Source organism: Poeciliopsis prolifica, unplaced genomic scaffold (assembly GCF_027474105.1).
Source record: "Poeciliopsis prolifica strain line A6 unplaced genomic scaffold, Auburn_PproV2 SCAFFOLD005, whole genome shotgun sequence".
Taxonomy (NCBI): Eukaryota; Metazoa; Chordata; class Actinopteri; order Cyprinodontiformes; family Poeciliidae; genus Poeciliopsis; species Poeciliopsis prolifica.
This window is the reverse complement of record NW_026562380.1, coordinates 1,810,470-1,828,986: the sequence shown is the minus strand read 5'-3', so window position 1 is coordinate 1,828,986 and position 18,517 is coordinate 1,810,470. Positions and strand designations below refer to the sequence as shown.

The window sequence follows — 18,517 nt, the reverse complement described above, 5'->3', positions numbered from 1 at the left end:
CTCAATAATCAATAATCAACATGGCCTCCACTCTGGATCTGCTGACTCCTCCCTCCCCTTCGCTCGAATCAAATCCCAAAGCGCCGCCGCGCTCGCTTCTTGTGAAGTGTGTACAATAGGAGCGGCCGCCCACGCAGCACAAACACAAACGCTGCTGACACTTCAGTCTTTACATCTAATAAGTGTGAGATGAATCTGCAGACGCTCCGCTCTGCTCACGCCGACGCTGCGTCGCGCCGCTGAATGCAGCAGGGAACTGGGGTTGGCAGCATTTCTGCATGCTGACCTTTGATCTGCCACCATCATCTGTCATTTTCAACACGCGTCACTCGTGGAGTGCACCAGTGTGTAGACGTGCAGCATCTTTTCTTCAACAAATAAACACTCACGTTCTCACCGAGCAAGCTGCAAATCAAAACCCGCCTCTTTCAAATTTAACGTTTGTGCAGCAACATTTTTTGTTTGTGCCGCTTTCATTTTAAAGATATCAATAAATGTTTCCATTTCCGTTTCCGTTTCCAATTGACCATTTCTTAATATCTTTAAAGTCACAGCAGCACAAACAAAAAAAACTGTTGCACAAACGTTTGACACCAATTTTGTTTAATTTTGTTAAAGGAGGGGGACTGGTTGACTTTTCATTAATATTTTCAAAGCTAGAGCAGCACAAACAAATATTTTGCTACACAAACCAGCGCAAAAGTGGTGTAGTCGAGTTGACACCAATTTTGTCTGATTTGAAGAAGGTGCAAGGCTGGTTGACCTTTCACGACCTCTGGAAACATTTCTTAATATATTTAAAATGAGGCCTAATAAGTAGCTGCTCACAGATAAAGTGGGATTTGCTCCTCTCTGCAACATCAAACCCTGCAGAGGTTGTGCAGCTTGGAGGCAAACATTGCACCGAAAGGGTTCAAATTCCACCAACTTCCATTTGCAGTAAGAACCTGTAGTCTAACAGCTCATATACCGAGCCCCTATAAAGGCAGCAAGAGTTCAGAGGAAATGCTTTTAAATCCCATAAAACTCAAAGCAAATGCATAAAGCGTCTCTGCTGGAGCTTTGGGCTCCAGAGAAAAACAGTAAAAGTCAGCTGGCTGAACCTGGATAACAACTGGTTATTAAAAATGGATGGCGGCTGATACCTGGTCCTGCAGCAGCCGGCTGTGGCTGGCTCTGTGGCTGACTGCCCACTGAGCTGCTGCCATACAGAGACAGGATGGAGTCCTTAGATAAAAGCTTCTTCTCCTCCACCTTTGTGGCAGTCGAGGAAGAGGAGGTGGAGGAAGAGGAGGAGGAAGTGGGGGGTTCCCCCTGTGGAGGAGCTGCACTGGAACCTGACTGAAAAAACAAACGAGTAAATTTAGCAAAACATTGCAGATAAATATTTCTATAAATCTACAGTACACACTGCTTCAATTACACTTTCTTAAAGGGCCAGTATTATGTATTTTCCAGGTATTTATAGCACATTTAAGTAACTATGCTAACTTAAGATGTTATAAAATGCTATACACGGCTCTGGAAAAAAAAATAAGAGACCTCTTAAATTGATCAGTTTTACTCTTTATAAATGAGTGAAACTCATTTATAAAGTAAAATGAACATTATTCTTTTATTCTATGAACTACTGACAATATGTCTCTGAAATTCCAAGCAAAAATGTTGTATTTATTTTCATCTACCTAAAAAGAAACTTTTAGGAAGATTTAAAGGCTTGTTTTAAGTAAATTATTTCTTAATATTGATGAAAAGGTTCTCGTTTCATTGGCAGATTATTTAACTTGTAATATTATATTTTTCCTGTGTTATAAGTTAAATAATCTGCCAGTGAAACTAAAACTTTTTCATAAATATTTAGGAATTATTTATTTAAAACAAGCCATAGTGCTGAGAAGTTCCTTTTAAGTTAGTTTGTCTTATTTCAAGTGTACAATAATATTTGCACTAAAAGCGAGACCAATAATACTTGGTAAGATTTTGCGTTTTTGCAGTGAATGCAAAAAAAGAAAGAAAATCCCTAAAATAGCATGTAACTGTTTGTAAATGGCCTCTTAACCCTTCCCAGATTGATGTGTAGCAGCAGTTGATTCTCTAAAATTGTTGCTGTTCTTTTCCCAACACAAACTGCCAAAACAAATGGTGTTAATCGATCGGGATTGGTTAATTGAGTGTCTTCTTCTCCTCTTTCGTCTTCCCGAGTGTACTTTCCTCTTCAACTTTGTGTCGACTCCGCTTTCCATACTTTGAGAGATCTTAATTTTTCTTTATCTCAGCACATTCAGGAGGAGTTTCATAAATATTTATTAGCTGAATTTAACTTTTTCTGCTTCAGTGCTGATCCCAAGTGAGCTCAGGTAATGACGGATACACGGCGCAGTTTTACCGCATAAAACCTGGGTTATAAGTAAGGAAGCAGAGAAAAGATTGAAAAACAAAGGAGAAAGAAACAGATGAGCAAAAAAGAAAAGAGGAGAGGCCTTGTCACAGCTAAGTGAGATGGATTACATTAATTAGGCTGCTGCAAATAGAGGCAGACATGAACTCAAACATGCACTGATTTATAAAAAATAAATAAATAATTTAATAAAAACGATGCAGCTGAAAGTAGCCAAGGTGAATTTGAGAAAACCTGAGCAAAGGGACGGGGGATGGAGGAGGATTCATGAGTAACACCAGCACAGACAGGTTGATAAACAGCTGCTCCTGCAACACACTCCCCGCTGAATAAACGCTCTAAAATCAGCGTCGCAAACATCCAAGAGTGTGTTGGCCTCCGCTGGTTAGCAGGCAGTGCTGTGCCGCTGCGTCTGGCCGTCCAATGACAGGAGGGAGGAGATAAAATGAAGAGCAAATGGATATAGGGAGGAAAAACAGAGAAATGTGGAGAGAAACGATAAGTAAGAGAGACTGATGAAGACAAAAGGAAGGAAGAGTGAGAAGGAAGTGATGGTCCGTTCTGCATCACAGAGGTGAGTCAGGTGTTCAGAGGAAAGATGGAGCGTCTATTAATAGCAGCAACACATTAGCATGAATCCTGGTTGGAAGAGCAGAGACCCTCACCAGAACCGCTTATATCAAGAGAAGAAGAGGAGGAAGAAGAAGAGTGTTTGCAGTGTTAATGGATGTATTTAACAGTAATTTCTGTTTCACTTTTACACCCAGGTGAGGTAGAGGCTCATCGCTGCACCTCAATCTGAGTGAAACGAAACGTCATCCAGGTGAATTTAGAGATTCTGGGGAACTCAGGGTATTTCTGACGAGCAGCTGATTCAAATTCAAAAATAATTTAAATGTTGTTGTAACTCATTAATTCCGATTCTTCAAAGAGTTAGTGTAGCACCATTAAGGAAAGATGTCCTGTTGCCATCTGCATCACAGGGAACCTGAAGAAGCCTCTGACTGATAATCCTTCTTTGGATAATCATCTTATAAACATGAATGAGTGGTAGTTTATTTTTCTTAAAATGTTTTTTAAGTCAAAAATTAACCATATATAATGTAATTGAAGTAAAATAACATTTTTTATGTTGAAATTCAAACAAAAAGGATCCATCACAAACGGTGGCTGAGAAAATAAAAAAAACACATTAAAAATGCCTGATTGAACTACATTCATGACCAAAAGAAAAAACTCAAATCTTACTAATCATTGTTAAAATAAAATGGATAACGATATTTTGTTATCCAAAAACGTTTTTGGACTGTCGAGAGGTTCTGCAACTGCCTGAAAGCAGATTTGCTCCGCCAGAGAAAGCTACTAGTTAATTAAAACGTGTCAAACTCGAGGCTCTGATCTGTTCAGCAAGTAATAAAACGTCACATTTAATGTCATTAATAAGTAAAATATAACACAAATACTTTGATTTTTATTGCAAAAGAAATCACAAAAAAAATCATGAAATCTTGGAGGGACTGAAAAGATGTTCAATAATATTATTTAATGTTAAGAATTGACATTTTAGTGAGCAGGTTTTATTAATATATTCTGGCACAACCGGCCCTTTAATAGCCTCCATGACCTTGATTTGACCCAATTTGACCCAGTTTGACACTTCTGAATGAGCACCAATTACATCCAGACTGGACCGCTCCAAAGCTGCTCACAACTAAACATCTGATTGCTAGATACTCCAGAAACTTTAGATTCCTTTGCAGAGAAAGAGTGGCACAGCAATCAGACGATTTCTCGCCAAAGCCAACCGGGTGACCGACGATGTAAGATGTTCTCACTCCTCTAAGTGACACTCGCAGCGCTGCTCATCATCTCCGACTCTTCCAGAGAAGCGAACGGCATCATGCACTCCATCCACATAGTGTGTGATGCCTTGCAGGGCTCCTAGCAGCACATTGTGTAATAGAAAACCTCTCCAACAAGGCTCCATTCTTCTCACCCTGTGTTTGTGCTGATGGCTGCAGCCGAAGCACTGAATTACTGCTCTGACAGGCTTTTCCTCACTGTCGCTATTCATAGACCTCTACAGCCAAGCACACACAAACACACACACATACGCACACACACCTTTCTTTCTTTCTCTCCACTTTTTCCCATCATGGCTTGAAAATACCCATACACTCCCCTCTGACAGGCCATCTGTGGCTTTAAAGCAACGCCACGTTTTGTGTAGATGTGTGTGTGCGCCGCAGATTTTGTGCTAATTTACTAAAAACAAAAGCAAAGCTTGCCTTGGAGAAACTGAATTATGGCGTGCCAAAGAGAAACAGCATGAAACAGAGACCAAAATAAATCAAAACAAGGGGAAACAGATCAGGGACTCAAGAAAGAGGGAAAAAAACCAAACAAGAGGCCACTAATCACCACCAGTTCTCTGTTCTCTCTGTAACTTTTACATCTATACATCATTCTTGTCAGGACTGACAAACAAACGTTTATGTTTTAGGATTGATTTTAACTTTTATTAGAAACTTCACCCATAAAGAACACAAGTTGAAGACATTTTTGTAATAAATTGATGAGCTGAGAACAAAATAAGTAATGAATGATATAGTAGAAGATTTATTTATGATAAATTGCATTTGAACATGTCAAAGTACAGCAAATTTGTAGGTTATTGAAACAACAAGAGAATCACAGTTTAACACATCTAAGAGATACAGAAAGACATTTTTTGGAACAGTTTGCGCAAAAAAAAAAAATCTAATTTTTTTCTGTTTTAACAGTTTCTGGATACAAGCCAGTAAATGACTGTTCTGTTCTTTGTACGTAATTTGAATTATTATCTACTGTGTCTCCGTGTAGTTAAGTAAATAATGCATTTATTGATCCACGCTTTGTTGCTTACAACAAACACATAAAGTGTGTCTTTTTAAATGAAGACTTGCTATTTGTTATGTAAATATATCCTCAGATTTCCACCCACAGTTGCATGACACTACTGTGAGGGTCATGGAGCTAAATTATTTATTTATTTGTAAACTTGGTCATAGCAAACAAAAACAAATGGTAGGCTTTTGTTTTCTTAAAATGTTTTACATTTTAAGAAAAATAAGTCAAAAATCAACCATAAAGTGATTTGTTTTTTTTGGGGGGGGAGGGAGGTTTGTATTTTAATTTCAAAAGTTTTTGTTTGTGTGGGAATTTAAACAAAAAGGCAGCAGGTCCACCAGAGCCACAAAGAGTGACTGAGTACACAAAATATAAACTTGGAGAGTTATTTGCTTCATATGATATAATCATTCCACAATAAAATAATAATAAATAAGATGTTAAAACGCCAGAATGAACGACATATATAACAACAAAATCTTTGTAATTTTGGTCTAGTTTCTTGTGAAAATATTTTAATAAATTTTAAATAAGACAAAACTAATTTACTAGTAAGTTTTCAGCAAGATATAGTGTCTTGTTTTAAGTAAATAATTCCATAATATAAGTGAAAAAAAGATAAGACACTTTCCTCCTGTTTCAAGTGAAATTAGTTCTTTTTTAAATTAATATTAAGTAAAAAATTACTTTAAAAAAAAGCTTCTATAGCTCAATGAAAAGTCACTCATAAGTTAGTTTTGTCTTGTTTCAAGTATACTAAGATATTTACACTATAAACAATAACAATAAGTGGTAAGATTTGTGTTTTTGCACTACGAGATGAGGATAAACTTTACATTAGGAGGCATTAAACACGTCAATAAGCAGCTGAAAATAAACCTTTCCTCTAAATGTTTTGGTCACTTTTGTTCAACATGTTTGTGAGTTTGTTTGCAGAAGGTAGAGAGAGGAGGAGGAACGATGGGGACAACACAAATCCATCCACGTCTCCAAAGCTGTAATCACATTTTTTATAATTGACATGCATGCAGACGGAGAGGCGTTCCTCAGCGCCTGTTAATAGCTGCTGGAATCAAAGCGCTGCCAGTTACCCGTTCCTTTAAATCCCCAGCTAATCAAACTGTATTGTTGTTATTAACTGGGTGTGTGCAATGCTGCAGAGAATTATCCAGCTGCTGAATCCAACACTCAGCCCCCCTGCGTGCAGATTTGTGTGTTCAAGGTGTAGAAACACAACATGATTTCAAAGTCTACAAAGAATCAAGACGGCAATAAGTCACCAGTTCAATCACTTCTTCAGTCTGAGCAGAACCTATTAGTTTGTAAAAGTCATGGGTTACTTACCAACAAACAGGGAAAGCTAACCTTCGCACCAAGGCGGAGGCAATTACTGGCCCCCCACACTGCCAGGCAACTTTGAGGTTTAAATGTTGCATGAAATGTCAGTAAAGTGGAGAAGAAGAAAGAGGAGGATCAATAGACAGACTGGTCTCTGTTTGTCTGGCAATGTTTGATGTTGTGAAAAAGGAACAAAATGTCATTTTGTGACTTTAAATTATTATAGGTAACCGTGTTCTTGTGTTAGAAATCTTTACCTGAAAGAAAAACCTTTTCAGCAAGATATGAGAGTTTGTTTTAAGTAGTTAATTTCTTAATATTGATTTTAAACAAAGTAATAATTCCATTGGCAGACTATTTCTGGACAATAATTTGATCATGCCAGCTATTTTTTAGTTATTCTTTAGTTATTGTGCTTCCTTCAACTTTATTGCTACTTTATTTTGCCAGGTAATATTGCCATCTGATGGCTTTATTTAGTGATAAAAAGTCGTTTTTTCATTTTCACCAAAAGATATTACATAAACAAAATTGAACAACTGGTTCAACCACCACATAGTAAACATATAAATTTTAAATTGACTTTTTGTATTATCACAGTGACTGTAAACAAAATAAACCCTGCTGGATTAACTCAGAAACAATAATAATAAGAAGAAAGCTAACCCCTTGACCTACTAGATAAATGATAAATAAAACGTTTTTCTTTTGGTTTATCTCTGCACGCTTCCTTGAAGGACGCTGGTCAAATTAATTCAAAGAGAAGGATGTTATGACAGTTCGCTTTGATGTCGATCCTCAGAGAGTATGTGTCGCCATGTAGCAGAAACATGGCCGCTTTGTGAATTCACTCCTCTGTGCATGTGTGTGTGTGAGGAGCCTGTGTGAGGTGATAAGCAGCTGATGAAAGTCACCGCGTGTGTGTGTTTAACTACCTGATCATGCTTTGTGTTGTTGGGGGGAAGCGGGTTGGACACCATCGGTCCGAACAGATCCAGCTCATTCCCGCCGGGAACCGTGTGATCAGAGCCTTTCCCTTCTCCCTCTGGAGCATCTGGAAGACAAGAAAACAGAATTTAAATCTGAGTTTCAGCTTTAAAAGAACAAACAAACAAAAAAACACTTGGACAAGCTGGAGAGAGAACTGATAAAAAATAATTATCACATGATTTAGTTTTAGACTTTGTGGAGCAGTAACTTCCCTCTTATTTGTCATAACTCTACAGAAAATGCAGCTAAAATGCTACTTGATACGCTGGTGTTTGCAAAGCAGCCAAACCAGGAGCGGCTTTTGTTTTTCTCTGATTGGCTGAACCCCAAAGAGCAGAAATAAGGAAGACTGTGAACGTTAGCTTTTGCGGTTGTGCTAAAACGGTTTCCTCTGTACGTTTTAATCAATCAGATGGTTACAAAGTCGGGTTTCTTTCACCTGAAGGACTTTTCCAAGATTAGAGGACTAAAGTCTCAGCAAGATCTAGAGTAACTCATCCCTGCATTTATCTTTAGTTGCACTGATCACTGCAACAGTGTCTTCACAGGTCTGCCTAAAACAAATCAATCATAAACAGTACGCTGCAGCTGGAGTTCTGACTAAAAGCAGAAAGATACAACACATCCTGCCAGTTTTAAAGTCCTTGCACTGAAAGAATAGACTTTAAAATATTAGTATATAAATCACTGAATGGCTCAGCACCACAACACATTAAAGATCTGCTGTTGTCAAAACAACCTTCTGCTCTGCATCCACAGAACCAGAACCAAACATGGATAAGCAGCTTTCAGCTTCTATGCACTTCAAATCTGAAACACTGAGTTCCCTAAATCATGACTAAAATCTCACCTGTCTAGAGTCACATTGTGCTAATATTAGTTCATAAAAATAAAATGTTAATATTATATGATTAAGAGGCCATGGCGGACTCTAATTTAAGCACAAACACCAAAAAATTACTCTAAATTAATCACAAAGCATTAAAATAAATCAGAACACAGAACTTCCTGGACTTGAGTTCTGTATATTTTAGCTATGACCCGATGCTCTGCTATGACTTTGGTGGACGATCTGTGAAGTAAAAATTGTGTCATTATTTAAGAATTTTATTTTAATTCTTTAGTCATTTAACACTAGTATTGTTTAGTCTGTTAAAACGTGTAGGTAAAGGAGTCTTTGAGGAATCAGTTAGATAGTTTCCTTTTGACCTCTCCTTGGAAAAGTTCAAGTTGGTTGTCAATTAGTAAAATAAGGCGCCAGTGTTTGTTAACAGATAACAATAAACAAGTTAGGTAATTGTAGTGAGATGGAATAAACCCTAAGGTTTAACAAATTCCTCCATTTAATGTCACAACCTAAGGCTACGTGTTGAGTGCACGTTCAAAGTCTGATAATGTTCTTGTTATGCAAAATTGTTCCATTAGTAATCCTGATTTTTGGAAATGCACCTATTTTTGAACAAAGATGTTTATCATCTGAACAATTAACTTACCCTAAGGATGTTGCACTTTCTCTATACCCTGTTAAGAGTGACTGTGCATTAACCTGTTCGACTGGAATTGGCTCTGGGCCAGGCAGTGACCACATTGTGTAGAGAGTCCTATATATTGTGAGAGCTTGCAGATCCAAGTCAGAACTCATTGTAGGTACAGCTGTTGTGCTGTGGTTACTGTGTGTTTTCCGTTTGCAAACGACTGAAATAAAGATTTTGCTCTTTGCCATTTGCCAGAGTCTCAAGCCTGATCTGTTACTACAGATTAGATTTTGTTTTTTCCACAGATCTCACGTCGCTCATGGGGGAAAAAGGAGAAATGCCTCCACACGTTGTTTTCTTAAAATCTGAAATCTGTCGGGTTCTTTTCCTCAAGGTGTTAGCCTCTGCTCTAACTGGGTCTGGATCCTCTCTGCCTTGCAGCTCATTGGCTGCTTCAATCATATGGTCACCTGAGGGACACCTTCCAGGTACAAAAAACAGAAGAGAGAGAGAAAGAGAGATGGCGGCGCAGTTTCAGGAAGACGTTTTTGTACATGGGAGTTTTTTATGAAGCTGATTGCTTGCAGTAACTTTCTGAAGGGCAGGAGTTGTCTTTGCCCCGGGGGCTGCAGGAGCAAGCCCTTGCCTCAAGCAGAGAAGTGGGGGAAAGGTTGGTGGAGGTCTGAGAAACGTCCCGTTTTTACCATTTTGTGCATTTTATGCTTTGAATGCACAAAATCGCTTTTCTACATGTTCATTTCTTTACAAAACAAGGGTCAGAAACATAAAAATAAACCAAAACACACCGTTTCTACAAACCTCTCGCAATAAATCAATTAATCCCATGATAAATTAAAACAACCTCCATAATTTTCCAGTTGAATGATTTAACATTTTTATCTTTTTAATCAAAAATTGGATGATTTTTTAAAAATTTACCGTTCTTTCCCACATATTTATATTTTCTGTTATACAGACAAACAAAAACATGACAAAATGGACACATTTGGTAATAAATGGACACATTGAGTTTTAAATCTCAACTTTTGACTTAAATAAAATATGCAAAAACGTTCATGTTGGATTCCACAAAAAGGTTGATTTTTGTACCTTTGTTGATAATTTAGTCAAAAAAAAAAAAAAAAACGAGAGCAGGAAGTTAAAAACTCTGTTAATAAAGTTGACATTGAAGAGTTCATAAGAAAATGAGTGGATTTTTGAAAAGATAATAGCTCCGCTGCACATCTTCAACTTAAACGGACGTTTTAATATGCAGACTAAAAGAGGAGGACTGCGCTGATAATTTAACTTTTTTCTTTGATTCATCCATTATCTGAAGTAGAAGGAAGTGGATTTAAGTTCTTAATGTCTCACTGAAAATGGAAAGTCTTTTGAACCTCTAATGTTTCTTTTATAAAACCCAAGTCATAAATATCTGAAGAAAAGTCTTTATTATTTAATTTTGACCAACTAAAGTCTCATACAGTGGACACATATTCAAACACTTTCATAAAGCACTTCTTAAACTAAACAATCCATGTTTTGCATTGTATTTGTATTTTTATTTTTCAAATACAAAAACATACATACAGAGATGTTCAAAGTGCGGTTCAGGGGCTATTTGTGGCTCCTGAAATAATTCTGTGTGGAGCCCCAAAGGCAATTCATCAGAGATAAAAATTAGTCCTGCCAGCCCAGGTGATTGTTGTAGATAGAATTTATTAATTTTTTAATGAATAAAAATTGTTACTTACAATAAAAAATGTTTGCCACAAAACAAAATAGGAGTTAAAAAAAAAAACTTTTTGTTTTGCATTCTCATTAAATTTATAATTTGACATCCTGTGGGTTTTACTCAAAAGCAGACTGCTCTGGTTTAATTAACTTGTTACATTTAGCTAAGCACAGAAAGAAAAATTAGAATCTCTTCATTTCTAATTTTTTTCCAACCAAGCCCAAAAGAATTGGCAACCAGATGCCTTTTGAAAAGTTTAAAAGGCATCTGGTTGTGTTGGTGTTTACATATAGTTAAAAAAAAAACAATAAACAAACAAAAAAAAAGCAAAAAATATATTTTTAAGATTTTTGCAAGCTTTATATTTGCCTTTCCTACAAAATAAACCAAAATACATTAGACAATTGGTATTTGTGGTGCCAATAAATATCAAAGATCTGAAAATACTTTAAACCCCATCTATAAATGCTTATTTTAATAGTTCAAACACCAAATATGTTTTGATATGCACAGTGGAAATCATATTGACACTTCCTCTACTAGCTCTTTGGGGAACAGCCAATCAGCAATAAGAAAAATGAAAGATGCTTCTGGATTGGCTGGTTTGAAAACGGCAGCCAATGACATGTCAAGGAACAGATATTTCAGCTTCTCAAGATGCCTTTCCCATCAAATGTTTTAGATATACTTTCAGCAGATTTGTAATTAAATTTTTTTCTTTTTTAAATACATATTTTTGGGCCTCATCCTTTTAACTTGGAGATTTGTTTAGACATCCCTGTTGTAGTGTGTTGTGGATGAGATGGATTGTTGATGAAATTTGTTAACAATCTGCCGTATCTTACTTAGTTGTCCTCAGGAGTGCAGTGGTTTTCCCAACTCTATACATGTTTAAGTTTGTTGATGCTTCTGGCATCTTCCAGCCTCCAAGATGAGCATTGGTTTCCTTGCATACAGGATCTATAAAGATATTTAGCTGGAGGAAACTGTCATATAAAGAAGTGGGTCAGCATGATATGGGCTAAACTATTTGTGTGAATAAATATGTTCTTAAAAAGGTAATAAAAATTTTAAAGGGATAGAGTTTTTTTGTGTGTCCTGAGACCAATATTTATGGGACATCCTGTCAGAAATTCAATTAAAAAATTTAAATATATACACATTTAAAGAGCCCCAATAAAAATGTGTTTATATATTCTTAATTTTTTTATTCAATGCATGTTTATATCAGTTTGTGTAAGGTTGAGATGGAACTGCACATGAACAATCAATTCATGCAGCATAATTGAATACTGTAAGTTTTTTCTGCGATAATAAACCTTAAGGTTTTCTTAAGGTTTTCCCATATATCAATATCTAGTTTGTGAAATATCTGAAGTTCAAAATCTTCTTCTTCAGGTCTCTTCTGTCTCTTTTTTGTGCTGGCAGTCTGAATAGTTAATAAAAGGCAATTTTCACATGCAGTTTCATCTCAACCTTAGTCAAACTGACATAAACCTGCAGTGAATGAATCAAATAAAAAAAATATAAACACGTCTTCACTGAGGCTCTTTAAATGTGAATACATTTAAAATTTTAAATTGTATACAAAATAGACCAGGAGTACTAGAGTACTCTGTACTTTTGCAAGGTATCGCAAAATAAGAAAAAATCCTCCATCTTCCCTAGGGGACTCTGTAAAAATTAAACCAGACATTTAAATTCACTCTTTTTCCACCAACACAAGCTTCAACTACAGCATGAGATGTCAGATTCTGCAGGAGTCAAAAAAGGAGCTAAATCTCATCTGCTCACCAAACCTTCTGTGTGGGGGTAAAACTGGACAAAAAATATCTTATGTTGGTTTATTAAAACTAAGAATCCTTTCTGTGTTACATCACAACATGATGAGTTAGTTATGAAATGTGGTAAGAAGTTAATGATTAGTAAAGTCTACTGCACTAAAAGAGCAAAAACACATAAAAATAGAAAGTGGAAGCAAGTTCTGAAAAATATGCTTTGTTTAAAGAAGATTCTCTGGAGTCAATGGGGGGATACCAGTGTGCTCTTCCTTTCCTACCAACTGGTATTAAGAAGTCGAGACTGTGCCCAGGACACATTAATCACCCCGAGCTTCCAACAGAAGGCTGTGCTGCTGACAAAAAGCTGGCTGGGGGAGCAGATTTATGCTGAAGAAAGACAAATTATTATCCTTCTACTTGCATCCACAAGCAGCAGCAGAAATTCTCCAGGCTGGGTTTTGCTTTTGCAGCTTTCAACAGTTCAGTGAGGGTGAGCCTGAGCCGACTGTAGCATTAGGTTCCTGTTGGGTAAAAGTGTTTCTCTGAATTATTGTTGCCTTCTTTTCTAAAGCTGCTGTCAAATTGTTGTTTATTACGCCATGATTGCTGGTGGGTCGGAGTGCTGGTATGGGTCTACCATAAGTCTATCTTTACATAAGGTGCATTTAGTGGTGCATCAGGTCCCGTCACATATTTATAGATACACTACATTGCCAAAAGTATTTGCTCATCTGCCTTGACTCAGATATGAGTTTAAGTGACGTCACATTCCTGATCCATGGCGTTCGATAAGACGTTGGTCCACCCTTTGCAGCTACAACAGCTTCAACTCTTCTGGGAATGCTGTCCACCAGGATTGGATTTTTGACCATTCTTCCAGAAGCGTTTTTTTGAGGTCACATACTGATGTTGGACGAGACGAGACGGCTTTCGGTTTTTGCTCTAATTCTCTAAATGTTGGTGAAAACAGCTTGCATGCCTAGCTGCTTAATTCTACACACCTGTGGCCATGGAAGTGATTGGAAAACCTGATTCCAACAATTTGGATGGGTGAGAAAATCCTGCTAATATAGAACAAATAGAGGGGGATGAAAGGTATGTGGTGCGTTCATACCAAACGAGTTTAGAGCAATAGGTGCATCTGGTTTACATTAAAAGTAAATTAGGAGGTGTGTCAAGGGATTGCGCGGCACGATTTGGACTGTTTGGAGCGTGTTGACACGTCGAGTGCATCCAACATGTCTGACACTCCACATAGACATTTGGTATGAATGCACCAAAATGCACGTGTCGAATTTGAAGCATCAGACGTGTTCAGTGTGAACGCAACAAAAGATTTCACACTGCAAATACATTAAATCTTGCCAAGTAAATTTGGTCCAGTTTCAAGAGAAATATCTTAATATGCTTGAAATAAGACAAAATAACTCAGTAAGTTGGGATGCTTGTGCTACAGAGTTATTGACATGTTCAAAACATTTATGGCGGTCTAGCTTCAGCAATTTGTGTGGCAATTTGTCTTCCTACACCACAGAGATGAAAGGAGGATACACAATAGAGGAGCCGCTAGAGACTCTGGAGACTGTTGTGTTTAAAAGGTCGGCAGTTTCCATCATTTCTCACTGAAACACCCTGAAACATGTTCATTTTTCTTTACAGTAGTCCCACAACTCCTGACCTTTACATAGAGAATATTAGGAGTTTCACATAAATTCCTCCATAGTAATTCAATTTAAACATTCAAGCGTTCTTTTATTAAACGGCTTCATCAGGATGGTCATAATCCAAATCAAAGACTGGAGGACAACCGCAGTAAGAATATTCCTTGGAGTAAATTTGGGCCCCGTTTTTACTCTCCTCTGCTGCACCAACTAAAAGCACAAAGCAACCTGATCTGAGAGAGCGCAGGGTTTACTGACAACAGAGGAGTGGCATTCCCTGAGAGATGGAGCTACAGAGGGATTTGTGAAGGAGATCCTGAAGGCACACTGCCGTGTATTTGACTTATTGATTATGTGTGAAATCTCATCCACCCAGTGTAGCTGGAAGAGGTGTACTCTTGGTTATTTATAGCAATCTCTCCTCTCAATGCTGCGGTTGGGAATTTTTGATCAATGCCGTGTCCACGGGGCTCTGGCTCCTCTGCCAGCACCTCATCCGCTCAGCTCGCTCCGGCACAGTGCAGCTCCGTAAAGGAGAACAACTGCATATTAGAAATTCATGAAGAAACCTTGAAGCAACCCGGCCTGTCTTTTTGTGCCGCTGCCGTTTAGATTTAGGTCAACAAGCGTGGAATATCCTGAGTGTGGTTAACCGGCAAACCCACACTCAGTGTGGGTTTGACATTTTGTCTCAGGTTTGACATTTTGATTTCAAGAACTTGATATTAGATATCAAGTTCATGATATCTGTTTAATTTTGAGCCGCAGTCATTCTGATGTCATGTTCATCAATAAAAACAAAAATACCACAGAGGCAATGGGTTATTTTGGGGGGTGGGCATAGTTAATGTTCATTTCATTTAATATAAATACATGAACAAACATATGACTTTCAAACAGAAAACCCAGAATAACCTTAAGAGATTACATGTAGAAAATTCTAATTATCTATAAATTTTAGCTCAGATGTTTCACAAATCTAAGGATCTAACGTTTAAAATCTCTGTAGTTTATTTCTTTAAATGCAAAACCAATCTTGCTGAAGAGCAGCAAGAGTTCATACCATTACTGTGACTATTAGTACAGTGGTTTAAAACTACTTCTACACCTTTTACCCCCACAAAAAAGTTACTACTACCTGCCTCTGCAGACATAACAACAACACTAGCTCATTAGCTCACTAACATTTTCTGAATCCAACAGCATTAAGATTTTTGCCTTTCATTGATTTTGTGCCATGATTCTAACACACCGACATGCAGCTCTGCACAACATGTCTGTCACTAACCCACCGGCACGAGCATCTTAGCACATATGTTGCATTGGAAAAACGGCTCCGGTTCATCCATAAAGTTACTCTTCCGTTAAGTATCAACTGCAGAACAGCAGCCTGCGCCACGGTTCGCTCTTAACCAGCCACCAGGCAGCAGCTCTGGCAGAAGAAAGGCTGCCGCACTCCAGGCAGCATGCCAGTTAATTTAAGCATGCTGACTAATCCCACAAAAAAACATAGAAACCCAGACATCATCATAACTCCATGAAATGCTTAGCTTTCGTCAACAACTGATAGGCGGAAGTGAGAGCGTTGTGCAACGCAAATAATCACCCGACCAGAACACGGTGCGCTAAATAATAAAACATAATTTAACAAAACTTCCAGGCATATAATTTTCCTCAAGGAATTATAATAATCAAATCATTCGTTACAACCCTACTTATAACATTTAACACGAAAACATGGCGGGCATCTGGTGGACTGCCCTACCACTGGGCTTTGCAGATTTTCTGGTGAAAACACTGGAAACCATTGAAATCCCAGCATGCACGTGATAGAAAACCTTCAGTTCTCACTTCAATCTGACGAGTGAAAATGGTCAGAAAGTCCCTAACAATCATTGCGTCACCACAAGGAAATGTGTTTTAATTAACTCCTAGAGGACAAATCATTTTCCTAACAGACAATAAGATTAATTTATCTCTTACTGCAGGAGCATAATCACGCTAATGCCTTTATACAGTGGGGGGAGGAACTCTCATGTCGAGATAAAATTATTACACATCCACTGTTAATACTTTGCACTCATGTTTCATCGTCTCCTTGAGTATCTCACAAGGTTGGAGAATAAGAAAGAGGGATCTTTGACCGTTCTTTGGACACAAATGCAAGTCAAATATATATTCTCCTTGTAAATCAAATACAGTAGTCATGAATTGAGTTTTGTGCATTTCTGCTTTGTAGACATGTAAATAGGAATGTGTCAGTGTAAAAGAATCCAATTAATATATTTTTGTGATTCTAAATCTGAATGTGTAGCTGGAACTAAATGTTGCAACTTTGTCAACCAAAATCTCTGAGAATGTCATTTCTGTATTTGTGGATAGTTTGAGTCTATAAAACAGATTCACACTTGTTAAAAATAACGTACCAGGCATTATTCATTAAAAGTGCAGTATGTAACGTTTATAAAAACTGACACCGTAACAGTTTGATATGAGACAAATAATCTGTGAAAAGATCGATCTCTTCGTCCCTGGGGAGAAACCAGAGAGGAGGAAAACATACAACTGCAACGACCTGAATGTTTTTTGGTGTTGTCAGTTGCTAGCCGACACAGAACGTGAAAAAGAGTGGTTCTGGGTTACTAGGACAATTTTTCTGAGTTATTTTCCCTTTCCTGTGGCGCATTAGTCTAAATTAATAATTCGTACATCTCCAGGTTTCACTTAGCTAACGGTGTTGTTCCACCCCGGCTGTGGATGGCATGTCAAAGAATCTTCTGTTTGCCCTCCATCGTTGTGCGCATGTGTGAAATTTCCAGATGTGTACAATAAAATGCAAGTGGTTCCATAGCAATCTCAAGACATGCACCGCTCCTGACAAAAAAAAACAACCAATCAGGACCTGGAGGCGTGGCTTAGCGTTGTTATTCGCAGCTATGCTAACTAGCCTGAACATTCAGAACAACATCTGCTATCAGGAAGCAGCAGAAAGCAAAGGGAGGAGATGGGGTGAGTGGCAACACATGATGCTGTGATTGACAAGTCTAAGACCCGCCTCCTGGCTCTGATTGGTTGTTTCTCGCTAGCACTGGGATTATCTGTCTCATCTCAGAATGTCATGGCATAGTGATACTTTGAACAAATTATGTAAAACATATTTTTCATATATGTATAAAAGTTACTTTAAAGTGGGGTTTTTTTTCCATCTAGTGAAAAATATTCATATTTCTCAGTATGGATTTGTTTCCCTCCTGAATAAAGAAACTGAAATTGATTTTTCAGTGAAAATATGCTTAGATTTATTCATTTTCAGGTTTTTTGTGTAACTTCACCAAGAGCGTTGATGAATGTTGAGGGCACTTCTCTCTTGAGATCCAGCAACCCTTTAAATTTCCTCCCAGTCAATCTGTTAATTTTGCATATTAACAGACCACAATGTTCTTTCAAAGAACCACTTTATAATGCGGAATGTGTTTTGATCTCATCAAACTACAGAAAATTAAAACATTTAACAAATCTGGACTCGGAGCTCTGCAGGAATTCATATTAAAAGCATGAATTTACAACCAGCGAGGAGGAGGATCAGCAAATTTCAGTAGTCTTCCTGCACCATGAGGAGAGGTCTAATTATGTACAATATGTGAAAATACCCGGGTGTGAACAACATCTCGCCACGCCTGGCTGTGCAGGAATCACAGGAAATTTACTGAAATGCTTGAAATGCTTGTCAAGTCAACTTGTAGCGGTTTGAAGACGCAACAGGAGAGTGTTTATTTGCTTTCCGATGATGTGGCTGAGAGCTGCTCAATTAATGTTCTGAAAGCAGTACACACTCCTGGCCTTTTCTTACTCAAGTTATTTATCATCCTCTTCTGCTTCCCATGAACCATTTCACAGCTAAAAGGTTTAATTGGCTCCATTTCCTAAAAACAATCCTGCAGCTTTTGAGTTGTTAACAAAACTCCCCAAATAAACAACTAAAAGGTTTCACCACTTCGTTGGAATGTTTCAAAACTGTCTTTAATTTTGCCACTTATTTTGCAGGTTTAATCTACATAGAATAGAAAAAGGATGGGGTTTTATTGATTTGTTTGCAATTTATTAAACGTACCTTGCCATTATAAGAATTGTGATTTATAATCACTTTCAATTAATGTAAGAAAAAATGCTATTTTCAGCACCCAAAAATATTAGTAAATCAAAAAATGGAGTAATTAAATTAAGTTTATGTGCAGCTTAGCGATATGAAT

The 18,517-nt window shown here is 37.5% G+C and overlaps 1 protein-coding gene across 4 annotated transcripts in view; it reads right to left on the bottom strand.

Annotated features, from left to right (window-relative positions):
• Nucleotides 1-18,517, bottom strand: part of smap1 (small ArfGAP 1) — a 66,057-nt gene that overhangs the window by 4,933 nt on the left and 42,607 nt on the right. For all 4 annotated transcript variants that reach the window (XM_055029476.1, XM_055029477.1, XM_055029478.1 and 1 more), the window contains exons 8-9: nucleotides 7,561-7,679; nucleotides 1,146-1,341 (exon numbers count right to left, since the gene is read on the bottom strand). In XM_055029476.1, the coding sequence (XP_054885451.1) occupies nucleotides 1,146-1,341; nucleotides 7,561-7,679 (315 nt within the window). The remainder of the gene's footprint in view (nucleotides 1-1,145; nucleotides 1,342-7,560; nucleotides 7,680-18,517) is intronic.